Raw genomic sequence first — 26,972 nt, forward strand, 5'->3', positions numbered from 1 at the left:
CATAATGTTATGCAAAATTTGTTATGATCCACCCAGTCGAATATCTTCCCATCATTGATAAAACACATAAACATCTTTCTGGTGTTCTCTTCTTTCAGTTAAGATCCATCTAAGATCAGTGGTGATAATCCCTCATTCCATGTCCTCTTGTGAATCTGGCTTGGATTTCTGGCAGTTCCTTGTCCATGTATGGCTATGGTCATTTTTTAATTATCTTCAGCAAAATTTTGCTAGCATGTGATATTAATGATATTGTTCAGTAATTCCCATATTTGGTTTGATCACCTTTCTTTGGAATGGGTACTAATATGGATCTCTTCCAGTCAGCTAGCTGTCTTCCAAATTTCTTGGCAAGATGAGTAAGTGCTGAGGTTCATCTATACCAGCTGTTAAAATCTTTCCAGATTCTGAAATATCAAAAATTTTGAAACAGTTTCAAATGGTAGACTCACCTACGTTAGCAGCATATGGCTTCTTTCCACAGGTATAAGTTCAGTGAAAAATCTAAGTGCACGCTATCACTGCATATACTCACCTTTTATGAATAAGAATGTTATATGAGCCAAAGTCCTCTACTGAACCCTTAATGATTTCAGAAGAATCTTTTTGAAATTTCAGACTTTCGTAAGATTATCAGATGTAGCGTTCAGAAGCTCTCTATCCTTTACATGATGATGCAGTCTGTCTGCTTTGGGAGCGCTTAATTGACTGCTTACCAGGGAGGTGCAAAGGAATTAAAGCAAATTAAGTACAGATTGATTGGTCTTGTATGTACTAATTTAGGTGCAGCCTGTGAAAAAGAAAATCATTGTTTCTTAAAGATTTAGATAGTACATATTTTTGTGTTGTTAGATACCATCGAGTTGATTTGGACTCATAGCTACCCCGTGTGACAGCGTAGAATTGCCCAATAGGGTTTTCTAAGCTGTAACGTTTATAGGAACGGATCACCGGATCTTTTTCCCTTGGAGCCATTAGGTGGGTGCAAACCCCCAGCCTTCTAGTTAGCAGCCCAGCGCTTAACTGTTGCACCACCAGGGCTCCTAGATAGTGCATGGAAGGGCAATAAATGTTCATTTTGTGTGCTGTAATTATCTGTGACATAGAACCATAAGTCTGCCTCAGAACCACATTATTCTAGATCTAGATAATTCTAGAGCTTCAGCCAAGGAAACAAAAAGGCATAGAACTGTTTCACCATTGTTTTAGCCCAACCAACACAACCTCATGTAGGCCTTCCAATTGTGGTTTATTATTAGAGGATTGATCTCTCGCAGTGTGCTAGAATTCTGATAAAATTCAAATTGTAAGGGGCACTTGAAAAAAATTAAAGAAAAAACCAAAACCAAACCAAACCCATGCCGTCAAGTCGATTCTGACTCATAGTGACCCTCTAGGACAGAGCAGAACTGCCCCGTAGGGTTTCCAAGGAGTGACTGGTGGATTCAAACTGCCAACCCTTTGGTTAGCTGCAGAGCTCTTAACTACTGTGCCACCAGGGCTCCTGATAGTAACAACAGTATGCTCCATAATGGAGCCCCAGCAGTACGGTGATTAAAACCCAGGACTGCTAACCAAAGGTTCGCAGTTCGAATCTACCAGCTACTCCTTGGAAACCCTATGGATCAGTTCTACTGTGTCCTAGAGAGTCCCTATGAGTCAGAATTGACTCGATGGCAATGGGTTTGGTTTTAGTTTTGGTTATGATAATATTTTAATTATGATGATACAAAGAAAAATTTGCAAGTTTGGGGCATGTATTTTTCTCCAAAATGGCATTAGTCGTATTCTTGAAAGGTGAGGCAGCACTTTACATGCTCCAAAAAGACTACATGAGAGAAATAGGAGCCCTGAGATCCACTGGTGAGATCCACAGGAATCACAGCTGCTACTGTGAATGTTCGGCCAGGTTAGTTCACTGAGATCAACACTAAAGAAGGTAATTGCCGGGGATACTTACTCGACAGCCAGCTTCATGAAAGAATTCCTAAGGACAGAAGTCACATGACCAGGAGGACATGTAACTGTAAGTGAGAAGGAAGCAGAGGAACAAAAATCAACCTGACATCAAGGATGTTTTCAAGAACATTGAGCATTGTCTTTCATTTAACTTTATGTCTCATCTGTCTGATCTGTGTCTTCGGCAACATTACAATAATTGATGGTGTAATGGCGTCTCTATGAGTCCAAGAAAAAGTTAAATTGTATTTATTATCATCTCTCAGAATAATACTCCTAAGAATAGCTGGCATGCATTAAATTATAATATGAATTAAGCATATTGTCTTTATTCCTCCCCTCGAACTATCCTCTTGGGTAGTTTAAGATCTAATCAAAGGAATGTAAATATAACACTAGGCTACCATGTCTGCCTATCAAAATATCAGAAGAAATTGCAATGACAATATTTATTGCTGTGAGGATGCAGACAATTAGGAGTGTTTTATGCAGTGTTGATCATATTGCATATTGTTGCAAGCTTTTTAAAAAAATCAATTTTGAAGTGCATATCAGGAGCCTGTAAAAAATGTTCACACCACTTGATTAGTGAACCTATCCTAAACATACAATCCAAAATAAAGGAAAGCTTGGCGCACAAAGATATACATCAGAACACTGTTTAAAATAGGTAAAGAACTAATCTAGAATGTTCCCGGAAACCCTGGTAACATAGTATTTAAGAACTATGGCTGCTAACCAAAAGATTGGCAGTTCAAATCCACCAGGCGCTCCTTGGAAACCGTATGGGGCAGTTCTACTCTGTCCTGTAGGGTCGCTATGAGTCGGAATCAACTCGACAGCAACGGGTTTGGTTTTTTTGGTTTTTAGAATGTTCCCAAATAAGAGAATAGAATGGAAAACTATGCAATTCAAATAATGTTTATGAAAATATGTTAAGTATATGAGAATATGCTTATATTATTTTTCTTTTGTTAAAGAAAATAAATTAAAATTGAATAGTATGATTTCAAATCTACTAAAAATTCTTAGTCTTTTTAGAAAAGACTAAAAAGATCCCACTAAAATGTTAACAGACGTTACCTGTAGGACATGGATTTATAATTTATTTTTAATGTCTTAATGATATTTCCATATTTTAAAATTTTTCTGTAATGAACATGTATTAACATTCACAATCAGAAAATTAAGGACAATACACACCTATACAAAGACATACATGATTTAATTTTTTTCACCCCTACCTTCCTCTATCTGAAAAACTGTTGTACAAAACTACTTGTACAGGGGGAATCCAGAAAGTTCAATCATTTATGTAACACCCCCAAGTCTCTCTCGATACAGAGATGAATAATACAAACTTCTACTCTTGTGACATTTTCATTCTAATGGGAGAGAAAAAGAGATAATAAACAAGCAAAAGTGTAAGAAATACTAGGAAAAAATTTAAAGCTTCGTAGAGGACTAAAGAGTGAGCAGTGGAGGAAGGGGGGTTGATGGAGAAAGGTCTCTGTGAGGAGGAGATATTTGAACAGAGATCTGAATGATGAGAGCTGAACCTGCATTGTGTTGTGAATCTCTGTTTAGTAGTCTGAATTTAAACTTGCACCTCCCTAAGAAGCCACTCCACCACTTCTCTGTCACTTTGCCCTATTGTGGTCGCTTTTGTGTTGCTGTGATGCTGGAAGCTGTGTGACGATATTTCAAATACCAGCAGGGTCACCCATGTTGGATGGTTTCAGTGGCGCTTCCAGACTAAGACAGACTAAGAAGAAAGACCAGGCAGTCTACTTTTGAAAAAGATTGTCCAGTGAAAACCTTAGAATAGCAGCAGAACACTGTCTGATACAGTGCTGGAAAATGAGCCCCTCAGGTTGGAAGGCACTCAAAATATGACTGGGAAAGAACTGCATTCTCAAAGTAGAGTTGACCTTAGTGACATGGATGGGGTAAAAGATTAAACCCAACTTCTGACTCGTAGTGACCCTGTAGGACAGAGTAAAACTGTCCCATAGAGTTTCCAAGGAGTGGCTGGTGGATTTGAACTGCCAACCTTTTGGTTAGCAGCCAGTCTCTTAACCACTGAGCCACCAGGTCTCCCCATAAAGACTGCAGCCTTGAAAACCCTATGGGGTAGTTCTGCTCTGTCCTGTAGGCTCACCATGAGTCAAAATCGACTCCATGGCAATGGGTAGGAAGGCACTTTTCAGCTTGCAGCTTCTCTCAGCCTGTGGCAAACACCCTTCCACCCCCATGCTGCTGTGAGTCTGACAGCTCGATATTGTTTTTCGGCCCCATCTCATGGTGACTTCATACACAATGGAACGGAACATGCCGGATCCTGCGCCATCCCCATGATTGATTGCAGATCAGACTGTTGTGATCCATTGGGTTTTTACTGGCTGACTTCCAGAAGTAGATCTCAAGGTTTTTCTTCCTAGTCTGTCTGAGTCTGGAAGCTCAGCTGAAACCTGTTTAGCATCATAACAACACATAAGCCTCCACCGACAGACGGTGTCATGGATTGAGTTAGTTCTCCCCCAAAATGTGTGTATCAGCTTGGTCAGGCCATGATTCCCAGTATTGTGTGGTTGTCCTCCATTTTGTGATTATAATTTTATGTTGAGAGGATTAGGGTGGGATTGTAACACCACCCTTACTCAGGTCACCTCCCTGATCCAAGGTAAAGGGAGTTTCCCAGGGGTGTGGCCTGCACCACATTTATCTCTCAGGAGATGAAAGGAAAGGGAAGCAAGCAGAGAGTTGGGGACCTCATACCACCAAGAGATCAGCACCAGGAGCAGAGTGCATCCTTTGGACATGGGGCCCCTGTGCCAGAGAAGCTCCTCGACCAGGGGAAGATTGAGGACAAAGACCTTCCTCTAGAGCCGACAGAGAGAAAAAGCCTTCCCCTGGAGCCAAGGTGCTGAATTTGGACTTGTAACCTACTAAAAAAAAAAAAAAACCTACTAGACTGTGAGAAAATAAATTTCTCTTTGTTAAAGCCACCCACTAGTGGTATTTCTGTTATAGCACCACTAGATGACCAGGACAGATGGGTAGTAGCTGCCCATGAGGTCCATTGGCTGGGATTTGAACCCAGGTCTCCTGTTTAGAAGGGGAGAATTCTACCACTGAACCACCAATGTCCCCATTAGGGCCCAAGGTAGCCATGCTGAATCTCTCCTGGGGTGACACATAGGACCTAAACAGTTAAGCTTATTGTTTAGAACCTAGCTATAGAAGTGACCTTCTATGGACTTTCTTGTTACTATGTCCCTTCACATCTCACACTCAAAATTAAATGAAAAAGCGAGATCTTGACTCATGTGGTGGAGGGGGGGTTTCCTCATATCTAAGTGTTCTGATTCCCCTTACCTCCTTAGTATGCATTTCAAATGATTATTCATCTGCCTCTTTTCAAAAGGTAACTGGGGCAACAGGAACACAGTAGGGATTATATATGCTAAATAGCTCAGCTCTTTTGCAGCTCCTAACTGTTTTCCTGTGCTTTAAAGGAATTTTTTTAATGTAGAGGGCATAGGAAAGGGCTTTCTGAACAGTTAAACAGGTTCAGTTTCTCCACATATGCTTTAAAAAACTGAATATTTTGAGATCATAAAAGTCATAAAATTCATAATGTATTGTTTTAGGCATGATCACTTCACCATAAGTGCTTTATAAATCCTGAATAATAGCATTTTTTTTCTTCATTGCTTTGCCAGAAGTCCATGATAATGACAAGTATCTTGAAGGGGAGCCCATTGTTTTTCCAGGTACTCATCTCTGCTCTGTACAGCCTGCCACAAAAGCGTTTCAGGGGATTCTGACACGGGCAAATGGAAATGACAGATGCATCAGTTTAGACCTTAACCTCATGTGCTTTCTATATAAAACGCACGAAACCTCTTTTGAACTTTGCAGTTGTCACTTAAGCTATAATATGCTGTCAGAATAATGCGTCTAACGGTGAGATCATTCTAGGTCTGCACGCTTCTCCCAAGGTTACCTTCAAATGAAGGAGCTCTGAAAGTTCAAGACCTTGCTTCTGTTTCCTTGCCCTGGATATAAACGGAATGTCTTTCAGGTTCTCCACCTTTGAGACCATGGGTTCTGCCTCGTTTTTATGTATTAGGTTTTTTTTTTTAAACTAAAATTTATATATATATTTAAATTTTGTTGTTGTTAGATGCTGTCAAGTCAATTATGACTCATAGAGAACCTATATACAACAGAACAAAACACTGCCCAGTTCTGCGCCATCCTCACAATTGTTGCTATGCTTGAGCCCATTGTCGAAGCCGCTGTGTCAATCCATCTCATTGAGGGTCTTCCTCTTTTTCACTTTACCAAGCATGATGTCCTTTTCCAGGGACTGATCCCTCCTGATAACATGTCTGAAGTATGTGATACGGAGTCTCCCCATCCTTACTTCTAAGGAGCATTCTGGCTGTACTTCTTCCAAGACAGATTTGTGTTCGTTCTTCTGGCAGTCCATTGTATAGTTAACATTCTTCACCACCACCGTAATTCAGAGTCATCAGTTCTTCTTTGGTCTTCCTTATTAACTGTCCAGCTTTCCCATGCACATGAGGCAATTGAAAACACCATGCCTTGGGTTAGGCGCACCTTAGTCTTTAAAGTGACATCTTTGCTTTTTAAAACTTTAAAGAGATCTTTTGCAGCAGATTTGCCCAATGCAATATGTCATTTGATTTCTTGACTGCTGCTGCCATGGGTGTTGATTATAGATCCAGGTTAAAGAAACCCTTGACAACTTCAATCTTTTCTCTGTTTATCACAATGTTGCTTATTGGACCAGTTGTGAGGATTTTTGTTTTCATTACGTTGAGGTGTAATCCATACCGGAGGCTGTGGTCTGTGATCTTCATCGGTAAGTGCTTCAAGACCTCTTCACTTTCAGCAAGCAAGGTTGTGTCATCTGCATATTGCAGGTTGTTAATGAGTCTTCCTCCAATCCTGATGCCCAGTTCTTCTTCATATAGTCCAGCTTCTCAAATTATTTGCTCAGCATACAGATTGAATAGGTATGGTGAAAGGATACAATGCTGATGCAAAACCTTTCCTGACTTTAAACCATACGGTGTCCTCTTGTTCTGTTCAAACGACTGCCTCTTGATCTATGTAAAGGTTCCTCATGAGCACAATTAAGTGTTCTGGAATTCCCATTCTTCTCAATGTTATCAATAATTTGTTATGATCCACACAGTCGAATGGCTTTACATAGTCAATAAAACACAGGTAAACATCCTTCTGGTATTTTCTGCTTTCAGCCAGGATCCATCTGACATCAAAAGTGATATCCCTGGTTTCACGTCCTCTTCTGAATCCTCCTTGAATTTCTGGCAGTTCCCTATGGACGTACTGTTGCAACTGCTTTTGAATGATCTTCAGCAAGATTTTACTTACGTGTGATATTAATGATATTATTCAATAATTTCCACATTCTTTTGGATCACCTTTCTTTGGAATAGGCATAAATAGGGATCTCTTTCAGCCTGTTGGCAAGGTAGCTATCCTCCAAACTTCTTGGCATAGACAGGTGAGCACTTCCAGCACTGCATCCATTTGTTGAAACATCTCACTTGGTATTCCATGAATTCCTGGAGGCTTGTTTTTTGCCAGTGTCTTCAGTACAGCTTAGACTTCTTCCTTCAGTACCATCAGTTCTTAGTCACATGTTACCTCTTGAAATGGTTGAATGTAGACTAATTCTTCTTGGTACAGTGACTCCGTGTATTCCTTCCATCTTGTTTTGACACTTCCTGTACTGTTCAGTATTTTACCCACATAATCGTTCCGTATTGCAGCTTGAGGCTTAATTTTTTCCTTATTTTTTTCAGCTTGAGAAATGCCGAGTGTGTTCTTTCCTTTTGGTTTTCTAACTTCAAGTCTTTGCACATGTCGTTATAATACTTTATTTTCTCTTTTCAAGCTTCCCTTTGAAATCTTCTGTTCACCTCTTTTACTTCATCATTTCTTCTGTTTGCTCTAGCTACTCGATGTTTGGGAGCAAAATTCACAATCTCTTCTGACTTTCATTTTGGTCTTTTCTTTCTTTCCTGTCTTTTAATGGCCTCTTGCTTTCTTCATGTATAATGCCCTTGATGTCTTTCCACAACTCGCCATCATTAGTGTTCGACGGGCCAAATCTATTCTTGAAGTGGTCTCTAAATTCAGGTGAGATATACCTAAGGTCATACTTTGACTCTTGTGGATGTATTCTAATTTTCTTCAGCTTCAACTTGAACTTGCATATAAGCAATTGATGGTCTGTTCCACAGTCAGCCCCTGGCCTTGTTTTGACTGATGATATTGAACTATTCCATCATCTCTTTCCACAGATGTAGTTGATTTGATACCTGTGTATTCCACCTGGTGAGGTCCACATGTATAGTCACTGTTTATGTTGTTGAAAAAAGGTATTTGCAATGGAGAAGTCATTGGTCTTGCAAAATTCTATGATGAGATCTCCGGCATCATTTCTATCACCTAGGCCATGTTTTCCAACTACTGACCCTTCTTCTTTGTTTCCAACTTTTACATTCCAATCACCAGTAATTATCAATTCATCCTGATTGCATGTTCCATCAATTTCAGACCACATAATCTTCAATTTCTACATCTTTTTTCCTTAGTGGTTGGTGTGTAAATTTGAATAGTAGTCTTAGTAACTGGTCTTCCTTGTAGACATATGCATGTTATCCTACCACTGACAGCATTTTTTCCTTCAGGTTAGATCTTGAAATGTCCTTTTTGATGACAAATGCAAGACCATTCCTCTTCAAGTTGTCATTCCTGGCATTATAGACCATATGATTGTCCAATTCAAAATGGCCAATACCAGTCCATTTCAGCTCACTAATGCCTAAGGGTATAAAAAGTTGTCTCTTTTGAATTGTGTTGGTGAAGAATATTGAATATACCGTGGACTGTCAAAAGAACAAACAAATCTGTCTTGGAAGAAGTACAGCCAGAATGTTCCTTAGAAGCAAGGATGGTGAGACTATGTCAGGAGGGATCAATACCTGGAGAAGGACATCATGCTTGGTAAAGTGAAAAAGAGGAGGACCCTCAGTGAGATGGATTGACACAGTGGCAGCAACAATGGGTTCGAGCATAGCAACAATTGTGAAGATGGCGCAGGACTGGGCAGTGTTTCATTCTGTGGTGCATAGAGTCACTATGAGTCAGAACCAACTCAACGGCACCTAACAACAATGCCTAGGATATCGATGTTTATACAGTCCATTTCGTTTTTAATGATTTCCAATTTTCCTAGATTCATACTTCCTGCATTCCATACTCCAATTATTAATGGATGTTTGCAGCTATTTCTTCTCATTTTGAGTCATCCCACATCAGCAAACGAAGGTCCGGAAGGCTTGACTTCATCCACATCTTTAAGGTCAACTCTACTTTGAGGAGGCAGCTCTTCCCCGGTCATATTTTGAATGCTTTCCAACCTAAGGGGCTCATCTCCTGGCACTATATCAGAGTGTTCTGTTGCTATTCATAAGGTTTTTGCTGGCTAGCTTTTTTTTCAGAAGTAGACCTCTAGGTCCTTCTTCCTAGTCTGCCTTATTCTAGAAGCTCAGCTGAAACCTGTCCACAGTGGGTGACCCTGCTGGTATTTGAATACCAGTGGTATGGCTTCCAGTCACAGTAACACACAAGACCCCACAGTATGACAAATTGACAAAAGCATGGGGGTATATATATATAAAAACCTATATATATACACATATGTATACATATATATAACACTATATATAGCCACGTTAAAAAAAAAAAAACGATTCCTACTCATAACGACCCTGTAGGACAGAGTAGAACTGCCCCATGGGGTTTCCAAGGAGCAACTGATGGATTCAAACTGCTGATTTTTGATTGTCAGCTATGGCTCTGAATACCAGCACCACCAGAGCTCCTCCACACGTTCACAGTGTGCTGAAAGAAAGGACGATGGTATATGATACTATCAGTTCTTTAGCTCACTGTGGTCCCTTTGCCTAATTTCACATGTGGTTATGAACACAGTTCTACTAGTCTGCAGCATTATCATTAGTCTGCCTGCTGAGCACATGTGTCCAGTGAAACTCATGTAAACCAAGGCTAGGCTTTCTTTTCAAAGTACGAGTAAAATTAATGAGAAAAATAATAAATAAAAATAAATAAATACTTGAAATTAAATATATAGATATACCAGTTGCCATTGAATCAATTCTGACTCATGGCAACCCCATGTGTGTCAGAGTAGGGTTTTCGATGGCTTATTTTTCAGAAGTAGATCGCTAGGCTTTCCTTTCGAGGCACCTTTGGATAGGCTCGAGCCTCCAACCTTTCAGTTAGTATCCCAGCATGATAACTGTTTGCACCACCTAGGAAATATGTATGCACAGATACATATTTTGTTTCCTGGTGACACCCTTGAAATGAGACTTCATCTTTATAAGGTTCCTACCATAGTGACTGAAAGTTTCAGCTTATCAAATTTCCCAACAGCCACTGGCTAAAGTCCTTCATGAAGTTGTCAGAAATAAGTTTTCTTTCTCTGAACTCTCGTGCATAGTATTTATCTGTCATAAGTTACATTGTATGGTAAGTATTCATTTACTAATGTTATACCCGAATTATAGTTTAAATTCCCTGAGGATAAGGAGCTTCTTTTAAGCATCTCTTTATCACCCAGTACAGTGCCTTATAAGGTGTTCAATTAATATATTTAATGAATTGAAGACTACATAAAATAATAATTGAAGTAGTCTGTAATTTTTGTATGTGAACCATGTGGAAAGTTCTCCCCAAGACATGACTATTTGATATAAAACAAAATAAAGTTGGCATCAAGTTTATTCTGACTCACGGCAACCCCAGGTATGTTGGAGTAGAACTGTGCTCCACAGGCTCTTCAGTGGCTCATTTCTCAGAAGCAGATCACCAGGCCTTTCTTCTGGGGCATCTCTGGATAGACTCAAACCTCCAACCTTTCTGTTAGCAGCTGAGCACTTAACTATTTGCACAACCCAGGGACTATTTACTCATTTCCGAGAAAGCAGTTAGGCCTCTATGTGCAAGTATTGCTACAAGGTGTAGTTCAGAAGTTGTGTATAACCTGTCTTTTGCAGACTGGGGCCCTTGGGTGGGAGAAGCAGTGTGAAGACAAAGTCACAGAAACAAAGCTGTGATACAAGTCTTCTTGTCTCTTGTGAAATAAATCATCAGCATGTCTGTTGTGCTGGGCACCAGGACCCTACAGTAATTGTCTGTTATGCATTGTTTTTATATTACACATCTTTTATTATGACATACTCAATAGCAAATGATTATTAATGTACCAGATGTTTTTACTTTGTGAGGTGGGGATTGTTACTCCCATTTAATAGATGAGAAAATGGAACTTTATGAAAATTTCACAAGATAATATAGCTAATTAAGTGGCAGAACCCGGATTTGAACCTATGTGTCCTGGCTCTAAATCTATAGGTTATTCCTGGGTCCACCCAACTAACCATGTAAGTGTCACCATGACTGATAAGTGATATAAGTGTTCTTGAGAGATCCAGTGGCATTTCTTCAATTCAGGAAGTATAACCCTAAAATATACCTAATTAATATTCTATAAATTCTGGGGCATAAAGCTATGACTATGCATCAACACTGTATTCTCCCTCATCTTGAAAGCTTGAGATGTCTGTAGTTCTAGCAGAGAAGCTAGACTTTCTTTTATTACTACCCTGAGTATAATCAGAGCTGACTTTAATGAGCCAGCAGTTCTATGGAGAGAAAAATTAAGTGATACCCTCAATTTAAGGTCAAGGTCATAGAAAGTCAACATACGTAAAGTCAATTTTTAGGAAACTATTATCAAGCTGACACTCTGGTGTCTCACTGGTTAAGAGCGTGACTGCTAACCAAAAGGTCAGCAGTTCAAATCTACCGGCTACTCCTTGGAAACTTTATGGGGCAGTTCTACTCTGTCCTATAGGGTCACTCTCAGTTGGACTCGACTTGATGCCAACAGGTTTGGTTTTTTTTTAGTACTATCAAGCTAATATTATTTATGCAAGTTTTTCTGTATGTATTGTGACCTGTAATAGAATGAATACCTGCATGAAGATGTTGATGCCAGAGTTATAGAATATGAAGATAACCGGCCACTCTTAGACATGTTCCTGCAGAAGCCAATGGGTTTACTGTCCCTACTTGATGAAGAAAGCAGATTTCCCAAGGCCACTGACCAAACTCTTATAGGTAAGTTTTCAATCCAGTATGTCTGCATAGTTTTACAAATGAATTAATATAATTCTGGATGATATTTTTTCATTTTTTTTAATTATCTGGGAGATAATATGCCCTAAAAAAAAACCCACTGCCCTGGATGGTGCAAATGGCTAATATGCTCAGTTAACCAAAAGGTTGGAGGCTCCTCAGAAGAAAGGCCTGGTCATCTTCTACTTTTGAAAAAACAGCCATTGAAAACCCTGTGCAACACAGTTCTACTCTGACACACATGGGATCACCATGAGTTGAATTGACTCAATGACAATGGTTTTTTGGTTTTAGGAGAAAATGGCTGTTACAAAACCTGTGTGTGTAACTTTACAAGAGAACGTTTATAATAACGTGAAGTATTTAGGGATGATTAAACAAGTTTAAGGAGCCCTTAAACTTATTTGGTGCAGTGGTTAAACTGCTCAGCTGCTAACCAAAAGGCCCGTATTTTGAACCCACCATCTGCAGGAGAAAGATGTGACAGACTGCTTCTATAGAGATTACAGCCTTGGAAAACCTTTGGTGAAATTCTGCTCTGTCCTATAGGCTTGCTATGAGTTGGAATCTACTTGATGGCAACGGGTTTGGTTTGTTGTTAAACAAGTTTGGACACTGGAATTCTCCTTACTTTATGGTAGAGTCCTAACTATAGACTCTTAAGCTGGAAATGACCTTAGAAATTATTCAGAACCAAATTAGAAATTGGTGGGCAGGGCAGAGGGACGGCTCTAGAATTTGGAAAGAGATGGCTAAAAGAGAGGAAAGAAGTTCATCTATGATTGTGTAATCGTTTATCTAATAGAGGCAGTTAGCCTCAAACACCTTAATAACCTTGAAGTTACAGCACATTAATAAAAGTTCATGATAATAATCCTGAGTCATCAAAGAAAGATTAAACTTACTCATTTTTTCTGTTTGAGAAGGCAGAGTGGTGTATAATATATTTAAGAAGATCCTCATTCAGCATGGTTAAAATAAAAGCGTCCTACTCCTTAAATTAAAAAACAACCAGCATTTTCAGGTATCTGAAAAGTTTTCTAATGTGGAGCACCATATCCCCTGATGATAGGCGGTGTGAATTGTGTGTAACAAGCACTTACACAAAATTGAGATTCACACTTTTCTCTCATTCACGTTTGGTGATATACACAGCCTGTTTCTTATCATTAAGTCTATGGCTTTGCTTCCTCCTGATTCACTGATCGGCTTATTCTCTTCTCTATTTAAACAATCCTAGATGGAGAAGAAAATAGCCCTCTACTGCTCAGAACCCTGAGGTTGTGGGGGAAATCATTTCATGGCAGTCACTTGATTTTAATGTTAAAATGTTCCTTCTAGAACATGGAATGGCAGGTTTCCCTGAAGCTAGTGAAATTGTTCTAGAAATATAACTGCCTATATGACCCTATCATCTTTCTTATGGGAGTCCTTGGGTTAGCTGTACAAACCTACCTGGGGCACCTCAGAAGAAAAGCCTGGCAATCTACTTCAGAAATGTCACAGCCATGAAAACCCTGCGAAGCACAGTTCTACTGTGACCACATGAGGTCGCCATGAGTCTGAATTAACTCAAAGGCAACCGGTATTTTTGGTTGATCCTTCGTATGTAATCAGCAATAACCTAAGCCTTCTCAAATAAAAATTTTCTCAAATAAAAAGGGGAGTCAAAACACCAAGTTTCTAGGGTCATGGCTTGGCATCAGACTGTGTTTCATAAAACTCTTTGACTGGTCATTCTCAGGTAATTCCCTTCCTCTATACCAGTGGTTCTCAAAATGCGGTCTCCAGACCAGTAACATCAGCATCACCTAGGAATTTGTTAGAAATATAAATTCTTGGGTCTTACTCCAGAGCTCCTGAATCAGAAACCGGGGATGGGGCCCTGCGGTCTATGTATTAACAAGCCTGATGCACGCCTAAGTTTGAGGGCCACTGCTCTAAATCATAATGGAATGGTGAAAATTCATGACCTTGAGTGTTGCTTTACCATTTGTAGTTATATTCCAAGTCCTGCATATATTAGCATTTTCTGTCTTTGTCCCTTTTTATGGTGAAAGATGATTCTATTTTTATTTCTACAGAAAAATTTGAAAACAACCTGAAATCACAGTACTTCTGGAAGCCCAAAAGAATGGAACTTAGTTTTGGAATTCACCACTATGCAGGAAAGGTGGGAACTCTGTAGAATTTTGACTGAGTTTCTCCTTAGTTTTTGTCCAGTAGTAAAGAAATGAAAAATTATGGACAGAAATATTTATAGATGGTTGTAATTAGATAGCCATGTGATCCCCCATCTGGCTGTCACTCTGTCCTCCAACTTCCTGCAATCTGTCCCTACCCTTAGCCAGCCACTCACAATGGAGATGACCACTGCTCTAGGTCTCTAGGGACACTTATGTCTAGCGATGTCCTGAAAAGTTATAAAAAATCCTTCTTCTCTTAGTTCAATAAACACAAAGTCATAGTTTTTCTAGAAGAATTTTTATTAAAAAACTAAAAGAAAACAAGAAAGAAAAAGACCAGTCTTAAAGAGTCCATCTTTCTGATCCTAAGATCTGATTTTGGGTGAGATTAGCTGGCAATGGATACTTTTTTTTCCCCTTCTCTTAATAATACCTGGTTCAGCTACTAACTGAAAGGTTCAGATCTACCCAGAGGTACCTTGGAAGAAAAGCCTGGTGACCTACTTCTAAAAAATCAGCCATTGAAAACCCTGTGAAGCGCAGTTCTACTCTGACACACATGAGTCGCCATGAGCAGAACTGACTTGACAGCAACTGGTTAAGTTTTTTTTTATTTTTTTGTTTACTGATAGCTGGAGACCATTTATACAGACCTTAAATGTTTCTCTCTCCACTACAGCCCTTGTCCCTCTCCCCTCCCAACAAGAGAAGGTGCCAGGCTGGAGCTATGGTCAGTTACTGAGGCAATCCAGACAGATGGAACTGGCTAATAGACCATTATACAGTTGGAGAAAGAAATGTGTACACATTGAAAGATACACATCATCACATCAGAGCAAATCTCAGATGCTTTCCCTCCCTTCTGCAGAGAATAATGGGTTATTCTCCCACAATGATGTTATAAGTATTGGAGGACTAAGGAGATATTCAAGGAAAAAAAAATATAAAACAAGAAATACATAAAATAAAATAACAGAATCCCAAGCATTCCAGCCTACTTGGCAACTCCATGTTTCAGCCAATATTCCACAGATATTTGTCATTGAAGAAATCTACCTTAAATCATTACCGTTATAGCCAACCAAAATGTTGACAGTCCGAATCCACCAGCTGCTCCTTGGAAACTGTGTGGGGCAGTTCTATTCTGTCCTATGGGGTCATTATGAGTTGGAATCGACTTGATGGCAGTGGGTTTGGTTGGTTTTGGTATAGACTCCCTCATGACTTTCAGCACATGATTTTCCAAATAAACCTCGTTTAAAGCATTCATAACAGTTGCCCATGATCATTTTGGAGTTCCTTCATGGTACACAGGTTTACACACTCAGCTGCTGGAAGTTTGAGTCTACCCGGGGTGCCTTGGAAGAAAGATCTGGCAATCTAATTCTAAAATATGAGCTGTTGAAAACTATATAGAGAACAGTTCTACTCTGACACACATGGGATCTCCATGAGTTGGGGTTGGCTAGATGGCAACTGGCTATGATCATTTTATCCAGTTGTTTAATGATCATATTTAATCATCCTACAGAAGTCACCACTGGGTTTTGTGTTTACAGAAGTCTTTGGATTATATGGATCTTCAGAAAGTTTTAAAATTATTTAGAAGTGCCAGGAACACAAACACCCACAGTGTATTTAGACCACACTACCACTCAGATAAGGAGCCCTGGTTGCACAGTGGTTAAACACTCTACTGCTAACTGAAAGGTTGGCAATTGAAACCCACCACCTGCTCCATAGGAGAAAGATGTGGCAATCTGCTTCCATAAAGATTACGGCCTTGGAAACCCTACAGGGCAGTTCTAACTCTGACCTATAGGATCGCTATGAGCCAGAATTGACTCAACAGCAATGGATTTCATATTTGGGGTTTACTACTCGGATAAAAATACACAATGGTAATTCTCTGCAGATGGCTCAGTTATCATAGAAATGGGAATGCCTTGGTAGCCTCAGTGTGTTCCACCTTTATAGCCTGTCTCAACCCTCCAAATAGAGAAAAGAAATACACCAAAATTATAATAAATGGCAGGAATGAAAACTCTTTGGTCATTTCAGCCCAGATAAAATCAGTCAGACACAAGTTTTTCTCTGACAAGATATACTGTAAACCTGAAGTTGTATGAGCTACCTTTGTAAACCTTTGTATCCCTGCTGCCCCGCGCAGAGGAAGCTCGAGGTAAGCGTCTATTGATGATGATATCAGCAACAGTGTTGCTTGTGATAATTATGACAACATACTTTATCAACAGGTCCTCTATAATGCAAGTGGGTTTTTAGCTAAAAATAGAGACACTCTTCCAACTGATATTGTGCTACTTTTGAGGTCATCGGAAAACAGTGTAATTCAGCAGCTAGTCAACCACCCTCTGACAAAAACAGGTAAGGTAATTTCTTTTAACCAAGAAGGTTTCTCAGGCCCTGGCCAGTCAAGTAATTCTGTCTTTATGATTTTTGTGAGTATACTCCCCAATTTTTCAGGTTGTTTTGTCTTCAGCTCACTGAATATGTGTTTATTAACATCCTCAGCTCTAGATCATCTGAAAAAAATGTAAAGGTGAATATAAAGAAACTAGGCTTTCATTAAAGGAAAATTTCTGGAGCGCTCACCAGAAAATATGATGGTATTCTAACTTCTGCCTACAAGTACGCTCATCTCCAAGAGCTCAGATCACTGGCTCTTTTCAGGGGTGGGCAGCCTTTGAGATTCTGCAGGTTCAGCGAGCTTTGCCTTAGTGATTAGAAACTCATATGTCTTTGTTCCACCCAACCGTATATATCCTGCGTTTTCTTTCAAGTAGGAAGAAAGTAGTTCAGGTTGGCTTCTTTAGTAGTTTAAAATTGTTCTTTCCATTCATATAATATATATATATATATATATATATATATAACTTTACTGAGCTACATGCAATAGACTGCATATATTTAAGGATTAAAATTTGATGAATTTTGACATACATAAACACTTGTAAAGCCATCACCATACTCAATAGTGAACATAGCCATCACCCTCAAATGTTTTCTCATGTAATCCTGTGTAATCCTTCACTCCTGCTCCTTCCTCACCCCTTCCCTCCCTCCTCAGCTAAATTTGCATTTTCTCGAATTTTATGTACATGGAATCATATAATATATACTGGGTTTTTTTTAGGGGGGGCTGGCTTCATTCAATCAACAAAAATATTTTAAGATTGATCCATATAGTTGTATCTCTCGATAGTTGATTACTTTTTATTGCCGAATATGGAGGTACAGGTAGTCCCTGACTTATGATGGGGTTACATTTCAATGAGTCTGTCCTAAATTGGTTTTGACATAAGCTGAATGCTTCATTTCTTTTTTGTTTGTTTTTATTATTATTGCCTTTTATTATCAGTAGCTTTATAAACCTGATCTTTTTTTGTCTTCATTTGTCTTTGGGGAAAACATTACATATAAACTTATAGGTATATTTTAATACATACATACATAAAAAATACACAAATCATAAAAATGTATTCAGACGATGAAGGAGAGTTGGCCAACGTTGGCATTTTGTCAGTTGCTGTAATAACTCCTCTTGTGGAAGGTTCTGGATCATCCAGATTATCCCTGGGAATGGGAATGGCAGTTCTAGTCAGAAGATTAGTGAGAGTTGTCTGTGTGGTCCTTTCCTTTTTTCATGTATTTTGCAGTAACCTGTCACTGCTTCTCGAATCTGCCTATTGACTTTAGCCAAGTGATCAGCGTTTGGATCCATGTGTTCAAGCCCCTGATTTAGTTTAGAAAAAAAACTCCAGCTAATCCTTTCACTGTAAAATTTTTTGACAACTTCTCTCCTTCCGTTTCCTCATCCTTTCTTTCTTCTCCAGCATTTTTTTCCTCTTCAAAACCCATTAAGACCTGATCTGTCAGTTCCCCTTCTCCATGATTTATGTGCCGTTCCATCATGGGCAGTATCGCGTTCTAAATTCAGCATTCTTGCCATATGGACAATTTTTCCACAGATCTCTTCCACTATATTATCCTCACCAAGTGCTTGGATTATGTTCCCATAACTCAGCAATTTTTTCCATATCCCCTGCGTGCATTTTCCTGTAACTTCCTCCCAGGAAGATGCAGTGTTCCAGATACGCTGCTGTTCAGAGTGATTCGTCGTAACTCGAATACATTGTTGAGTTGGGAATTACCTGTAGCGTAATTTGTTTATCCACTCACCTATTAATGGACATTTGAGTTGTTTCCAATTTTTGCCTATTACAAATGCAGCATCTAAGAGCGTTCACGTGTAAGTATTTAGACAGGCTTTCATTTTTCTTGGGTAAATTCCTGGGATTACAATTACTGGGTCATGGTATAGTTTAACTTGTCAAGACACTACCAAACCGTGTTCTAAAGTGATTGCTCCATTTTGCATTCTTACTAGTAGTGTATGTGAGTTCTCACTGCCCCCATCCTCACCTACACTTGGCATGACCAGTTTTATTTTGGTTTTAATTTTAGCCATTCTAGTTGGTGTGTAGTGGTATTTCATTATGGTTTTAATTTTTATTTCCCTAATCTCCAATGGTGTTCAGCATCTTTTCATCTGTTTATTTGCCATCCAATTATCTTCTTAGTTGAAGTGTCTGTAAATATTTTTCCTGCTTTATTATTTACTTGTAAGCATTCCTTATATATTCTAGATAAAACTCTTTTGTTTATTACAGGTCTTGCAAATACTTTCTCCCTGTCTGTGGTGTGCCTTTTGAATTCCTTAGTAGTATCTTTTGAAGAGTCTTTTTCTTTTAGTTCAACCTTCTGGAGTCATCGTCAGGAATTCTTGGCCAACCTCAAATCTCTAATATTTTCTCTTGTGTTTTCTTCTAGAAGTTTAATAGTTTTAGCTCTTAAAAGTAGGTCTGTTATCCATGTAGAGTTAATTTTTACATATCTTTTTTATTTTTATTGTACTTTAAATGAAAGTTTACAGAACAAACTAGCTTCTCATTAAACGGTTATTACACATACTGTTTTATGACATTGTTTCCCAGCCCCACGACGATATGTCAACATTTTCTCTCCTTGACCTTGGGCTCCCTATTACCAGCTTTCCTGTCCCCTCCTATCTTCAGGTCCTTGTCCCTGGGTTGGTGTGCTCCTTTACTCTTGTTTTGTTTTATGGGCCTGTCTAATCTTTGGCCGAAGAGTGAACCTCAGCCAAATGAATGATGTTGGCTGTTGCTTTTGTATAGATGCCCTTTATCGTGTTGAGGAATTTGCCTTCTATGCCTATTTTATTGAGAATTTTTATCAGGAATGGGTGTTGGACTTTGTCAAATGCATTTTCTGCATTGGTTGGGGTGATGATGTGTTTATTTCCTTAGATTTATGTGATGGATTATATTGATTGATTTTCTAATGTTGAATCACCTCTGCATACCTAGTAAGAATCCTACTTGGTCTGGTGTATTATTTTTTTGATATGGTGCTGAATTCTATTGGCTAGAATTTTGTTGAAAATTTTTGCATCTATATTCATGAGAGATATTGATCTGTACTATTCTTTTTTTGTGGTGTCTTGGCCTGGTTCTGGTATCAGGGTTATGCTGGCTTCATAGAATGAATTTGGAAATATACCTTCCTTTTCTTTGTTCTGAAATAATTTGGGCACTGCTGATGTAAGCTCTTCTCTGAATGTTTAGTAGAACTCTCCAGTGAAGCCATCTGGGCCAAGGCTTTTTTTTGTTGGGTTTTTTTTTATTATGACTGTTACCTTTTCAATCTCTTCTTATGAATCTGTTCAGATTTTCAACATCATTTTGTGTTAGTTTGGGTAAGTAGAGTGTTTCTAGAAATTGTCCATTTCCTCTAGGTTTTCAAATTTGTTGGAGTACAGTTTGTCATAATATTATCTTATGATCCTTTGTATTTCACTTGGGACTGTTGTAATGTCCTCCATTTCATTTTTTATTTGAGTTATTTGCATCCTTTCCTGTTTTTCTTTTGTCAATATGGCCAGTGATTTGTTGATCTTTTCAAAGAACCAACTTTAGGTTTAGTTGATTCTTTCTATTGTTTTTCTATTCTCTTTCATTTGTGTCTTCTCTGATCTTTATTATTTCCTTTCTACTGGTGGCTGTGGGCTTCTTTCACTGTTCTCTTTCTATTTGTTCAAGTTGTATAGCTAATATTTTGACATTGTTCTTTTCTTTTTTGATGTGTACATCTGTTGCTATGTATTGACCTCTGAGCACTGCCTTTGCTGTGTCTCAGAGGTTTTGGTATGATGTGTTTTCGTTCTCGTTTGAGTCTAGGAATTTTTTTATTCCATTTCTGATTTCTTCTGTTACCCAGTGGTTTTTAAGCAGGGTGTTATTCAGTTTCCATGTAATTGATTTTTTTTTTCCTTGCCCTTCCTATTGTTAATTTCTACTTTGATGGTGTTGTGATCAGAAAAGATACTTTGTATTATATCAATGTTTTGGATTTTGTTGAGGGTTGCTTTGTGGCCTAAGATATGGTCTATTCTGGAGAACATCTTATGTACGTTGGAAAAGAATATGTACTTTGCAGCTGTTAGGTGGAGTGTTCTATATATGTCTATGAGTTCAAGTTGGCTGAATGTTGCCTTTAGATCTTCTTTATCTTTGTTCAGTTTCTTTCTAGGTGTTCTGTCCTTTACCGAAAGTGGTGTGTTGAAGCCTCCTACTATTATTGTGGAACTGTCAATTTCTCTTTTCAGTGCTGTTAGAGTTCGTTTTATGTACTTTGGAGCCCTGTCATTGAGTGCATGGATATTTATTATGGTTACATCTTCATGTTGGATCATCCCTTTAAACATTATATAATGCTCTTCTTTGACTTCTATGGTAAATTTTGGTTTAAAGTCTGTTTTATCTGAGATTGGTATTGCCACTCCTGCTCTTTTTTAGTAGCTGTTTGCTTGATACATTTTTTCCATCCTTTGATTTTTAATAAATTTATGTCTTTGTTTCTAAGGTGTGTCTCCTGTAGACAGCATATTGATGGATTCTGGTTTTTTGTTGTTGTTGGTGTTGTTGTTTTTTGTCCATTCTGTCACTCTCTGTCTCTTTATGGGTACGTTTAGGCCATTCGCAGTCAGTGTAATTATTGATACGTGTTAGTTTATTGCTGTCATTTTGTAGTGCTTTTTTTTTTTTTTTTTTTTTTGTAGTGCTGACATTTTCTTTGTTCCTGTTACTCTACTATGCTGAATTCTTTCGTTTGTGGATTTTTTTATTTTCACTTCTCTTTTAAAAAAATAATTTTTATTGTGCTTTAAGTGAAAGTTTACAAATCAAGTCAGTCTCTCACACAAAAACCCAGATACACCTTGCTACACACTCCCAATTACTCTCCCCCAATGAGACAAAAAAAAAGTTTTTTTTTTTTTTAATGAGACACAATTTTTTTTTTTTTTTTTTTAATGAGACAGCCTGCTCTCTCCCTCCATTCGTGTCCTTTTCACCAGCTTCTAACCCCCTCCACCCTCTCATCTCCCCTCCAGGCAGGAGATGCCAACATAGTCTCAAGTGTCCACCTCATCCAAGAAGCTCACTCCTCACCAGCATCCCTCTCCAACCCATTGTCTAGTCCAATCCAGGTCTGAAGAGTTGGCTTCGGGAATGGTTCCTGTCCAGGGGCAACAGAAGGTCTGGGGGCCGTGACCACCGGGGTCCTTCAAGTCTCAGTCAGACCATTAAGTCTGGTCTTATGAGAATTTGGGGTCTGCATCCTACTGCTCTCCTGCTCCCTCGGAGTTCTCTGTTGTGTTCCCAGTCAGGGCAGTCATCAGATATACCAGACACCATCTAGTTCTTCTAGTCTCAGGATGATGTAGTTGCTGGTTCATGTGGCCCTTTCTGTCTCTTGGGCTTAAAATCACCTTGTGTCCTTGGTGTTCTTCATTCTGCTTTGATCCAGGTGGGTTGAGACCAATTGATGGTCTTAGATGGCTGCTTAGCATCTTAGATGGCTGCTTGCTAGCGTTTAAGACCCCAGACACCACTCTTCAAAGTGGGATGCAGAAGGTTTTAACAGATTTTATTATGCCAATGGACTTAGATGTCCCCTGAAACCATGGTCCCCAGTCCCCTGCCCATGCTACGCTAGCCTTCGAAGCATTCAGTTTATTCAGGAAACATCCTTGCTTTTGGTTTAGTCCAATTGTGCTGACCTCCCTTGTATTGTGTGCTGTCTTTCCCTTCACCTAAAGTAGTTCTTATCTACTATCAAATTAGTGAATACCCCTCTCCCACCCTCCCTCCCTCCCCTCTCTCGTAACCACAAAAGAATGTTTTCTTCTCAGTTTAAACTGTTTCTCAAGTTCTTATAGTAGTGGTCTTATACAATATTTGTCCTTTTGCAACTGACTAATTTCACTCAGCATAATGCCTTCCAGGTTCCTCCATGTTATGAAATGTTTCACAGATTCCTCACTGTTCTTATCGATGAATAGTATTCCGTTGTGTGAATATACCATAATTTATTTATCCATTCATGTGTTGATAGGCACCTTGGTTGCATCCAGCTTTTTATTATTGTAAACAGTGCTGCAATAAACATGGGTGTGCATATATCTGTTCGTGTAAAGGCTCTTATTTCTCTAGGATATATTCCAAGGAGTGGGATTGCTGGATTGTACTCTAGTTCTATTTCTAGCTTTTTAAGGAAGTGCCAAATCAATTTCCAAAGTGGTTGTACCATTTGACATTCCCACCAGCAGTGTATAAGTGTTCCAGTCTCTCCACAGCCTCTCCAACATTTATTATTTTGTGTTTTTTGGATTAATACCAGCCTTGTTGGAGTGAGATGAAATCTCATTGTAGTTTTGATCTGCATTTCTCTAATGGCTAATGATTATGAACATTTCCTCATATATCTGTTAGCTACCTGAATGTCTTCTTTAGTGAAGTGTCTATTCATATCTTTTGCCCATTTTTTAATTGGGTTATTTGTCTCTTTGCAGTTGAGTTTTTGCAGTATTATGTAGATTTTAGAGATCAGGCGCCGATCAGAAATGTCATAGCTAAAAACTTTTTCCCAGTCTGTAGGTAGTCTTTTTACTCTTTTGGTGAAGTCTTTGGATGAGCATAAGTGTTTGACTTTTAGGAGCTCCCAGTTATCTAGTTTTTCTTCTACGTTCTTTATAATGTTTTCTATACTGTTTATGCCATGTATTAGGGCTCCTAACGTTGTCCTTATTTTTTCTTCCATGATATTTATCATTTTAGATTTTATATTTAGGTCTTTGGTCCATTTTGAGTTAGTTTTTGTGCATGGAGTGAAGTATGGGTCTTGTTTCATTTTTTTTTGCAGATGGATATCCAGTTATGCCAGCACCATTTGTTAAAAAGACTGTCTTTTCCCCATTTCGCTGTTTTGGGGCCTTTGTCAAATATCAGCTGCTCATATGTGGATGGATTTATGTCTGGATTCTCAATTCTGTTCCATTGGTCCATGTATCTGTTGTTGTACCAGTACCAGGCTGTTTTGACTAATGTGGCGGTATAATAGGTTCTAAAATCAGGTAAAGTAAGGCCTCCTACTTTGTTCTTCTTTTTCAGTAATGCCTTATTTTTCTGGGGCCTCTTTCGCTTCCACATGAAATTGGTGATTTGTTTCTCCATCTCATCGAAGAATGTCTTGGGATTTGGATTGGAATTGCATTAAATGTATAGATTGTTTTTGGTAGAGTAGACATTTTTATAATGTTAAGTCTTCCTATCCATGAGCAAGGTATGTTCTTCCACTTATGTAAGTCTCTTTTAGTTTCTTGCAGAAGTGTAGTGTAGTTTTCTTTGTATAAGTCTTTTACATCTCTGGTAAAATTTATTCTTAAGTATTGTATCTTCTTGGGGGCTACTCTAAGTGGAATTGATTTGGTGATTTCCTCTTCGATGTTCTTTTTGTTGGTGTATAGGAATCCAACTGATTTTTGTATGTTTATCTTGTATCCCGATACTCTGCTGAACTCTTCTACTAGTTTCAGTAGTTTTCTGGAGGATTCCTTAGGGTTTTCTGTGTATAAGATCAAGTCATCTGCAAATAGAGATACTTTTACTTCTTCCGTGCCAATCTGGATGCCCTCTATTTCTTTATCTAGCCTGATTGCTCTGGCTAGGACTTCCAGCACAATGTTGAATAAGAGTGGTGATAAAGGACATCCTTGTCTGGCTCCCAGTCTCAATGGGAATGTTTTCAGGCTCTCTCCATTTAGGGTGATGTTGGCTGTTGGCTTTGTATAAATGCCCTTTATTATGTTGAGAAATTTTCCTTCTGTTCCTGTTTTGCTGAGAGTTTTTATCATGAGTGGGTCTTGAACTTTGTCAAATGCCTTTTCTGCATCAATTGATAAAATCATGTGATTCTTGTCTTTTGTTTTATTTATGTGCTAGATTATATTAATCATTTTTCTAATGTTAAACCATCCCTGCGTACCTGGTATGAATCCCACATGGTCATGGTGAATTATTTTTTTGATATGTTGTTGAATTCTATTGGCTAGAATTTTATTGAGGATTTTTTCATCCATAGAGGTCTATAATTTTCTTTTCTTGTGGCATCTTTACCTGGTTTTGGTATCAGGGATATGGTGGCTTCATAGAATGAGTTTGGTAGTATTCCATCCTTTTCTATGCTCTGAAATACCTTTAGTAGTAGTGGTGTTAACTCTGCTCTGAAAGTTTGGTAGAACTCTGCAGTGAAGCTGTCCGGACCAGGGCTTTTTTTGATTGTGAGTTTTTTGATTACCTTTTCAATCTCTTCTTTTGTTATGGGTCTATTTAGTTGTTCTACCTCTGTTTGTGTTAGTTTAGGTAAGTGATGTGTTTCTAGGAGTGCATCCGTTTCTTCTAGGTTTTCAAATTTGTTCGGGTATACTTTTTCATAGTAATCTGATATGATTCTTTTAATTTCAGTTGGGTCTCTTGTAATATTGCCCATCTCGTTTCTTATTTGGGTTATTTGCTTCCTCTCCTGCTTTTCTTTTGTCAGTTTGGGCAATGGTTTATCAATTTTGTTGAGTTTTTAAAAAAAACAGCTTTTGGTCTTGTTAATTCTTTCAATTGTTTTTGTTTTCTATTTCATTTAGTTCAGCTCTAATTTTTATTATTTGTTTTCTTCTAGTGCCTGTGGGTTTCTTTCGTTGTTCTCTTTCTATTTGTTCAAGTTGTAGGGATAGTTCTTTGATTTTGGCCCTTTCTTCTTTTTGGATGTGTGCATTTATTAATATAAATTGGCCTCTGAGCACTGCTTTTGCTGTGTCCCAAATGTTCTGATAGGAAGTGTTTTCATTCTCATTGGATTCTATGAATTTCTTTATTCCATCCTTAATGTCTTCTATAATCCAGGATTTTTAGAGCAGGGTATTGTTCAGTTTCCAAGTGTTTGATTTCTTTTCCCTGCTTTTCCTGTTATTGATTCCCACTTTTATGGCCTTATGGTCAGAGAAGATGCTTTGTAATATTTCAATGTTTTGGATTCTGCTAAGGCTTGCTTTATGACCTAATATGTGGTCTGTTCTAGAGAATGTTCCATGTGCACTAGAAAAGAAAGTATACTTGGTTGCTGGTGGGTGACGTGGTCTGTATATGCCTGCGAGGTCAAGTTGGTTCATTGTGGCACTTAGATCTTCCGTATCTTTATTGAGCTTCTTTCTGGATACCCTGTCCTTCACCGACAGTGGTGTGTTGAAGTCTCCTACTATTATTGCAGAGCTGTCTATCTCACTTTTCAATGCTGATAGAGTTTGTTTTATGTATGTTGCAGCCCTGTCATTGGGTGCATAAATATTTAATATGGTTATATCTTCTTGGTGTATTGTCCTTTTAATCATTATATACTGTCCTCATCCTTTCTGATGGATTTAACTTTAAAGTCTATTTTGTCAGAAATTAATATTGCCACCTTTGGTCTTTTTTGATTGTTGTTCGCTTGAGATATTTTTTTCCATCCTTTGAGTTTTAGTTTGTTTATGTCTCTAAGTCTAAGGTGTGTCTCTTGTAGGCAGCATAAGGACGGATCTTGTTTTTTAACCCGTTCTGCCACTCTCTGTCTCTTTATTGGTGCATTTAGTCCATTTACATTCAGGGTAATTATGGATAGGTATGAATTTAGTGCTATCATTCTGATGTCTTTTTTTGTGTGTTGACAGTTTCTTTTTCCCACTTGATTTTATGTGCTGAGTAGATTTTCTTTATATATTGCCCTTTCCTCATATTTGTTGTTGTTGGTTTTGTTTCTGCTGAGTCTGTATTTTTCCCTTGTATTTTATTTTGATGAGTAGGGTAGTTTATCTCCTTTTTTGGTTACCTTATTATTTTTATTTTTTTTTTTATTATTTACCCTTATTTTTCTAAATTTGTAACCAGCTTTTATTTCCTTGTATCACCGTATCTTCCTCTCCATATGGAAGGTGTATGATTACATTTCTTAGTCCCTCTTTATTATTTTAATGTTGTCTTCTTTTATATAATAACATCGTCATTACCATGTGTTGGGCTTTTTGACTTCTGGTTGCTCTGCCCAGTGTTCTAGTCTTGGGTCGAT

At 38.4% G+C, this 26,972-nt stretch overlaps 1 protein-coding gene across 1 annotated transcript in view; it reads left to right on the forward strand.

Annotated features, from left to right (window-relative positions):
* The window catches only part of LOC100669100 (myosin-IIIa), a 127,887-nt gene that overhangs the window by 77,933 nt on the left and 22,982 nt on the right, over window positions 1–26,972 (forward strand). The window contains exons 12-13 of the mRNA XM_064285197.1: window positions 12,081–12,234; window positions 14,337–14,425. Coding sequence (XP_064141267.1) covers window positions 12,081–12,234; window positions 14,337–14,425 — 243 coding nt within the window. The remainder of the gene's footprint in view (window positions 1–12,080; window positions 12,235–14,336; window positions 14,426–26,972) is intronic.

The sequence above is a fragment of the Loxodonta africana genome, chromosome 4 (assembly GCF_030014295.1).
Source record: "Loxodonta africana isolate mLoxAfr1 chromosome 4, mLoxAfr1.hap2, whole genome shotgun sequence".
NCBI classification, from domain to species: domain Eukaryota; kingdom Metazoa; phylum Chordata; class Mammalia; order Proboscidea; family Elephantidae; genus Loxodonta; species Loxodonta africana.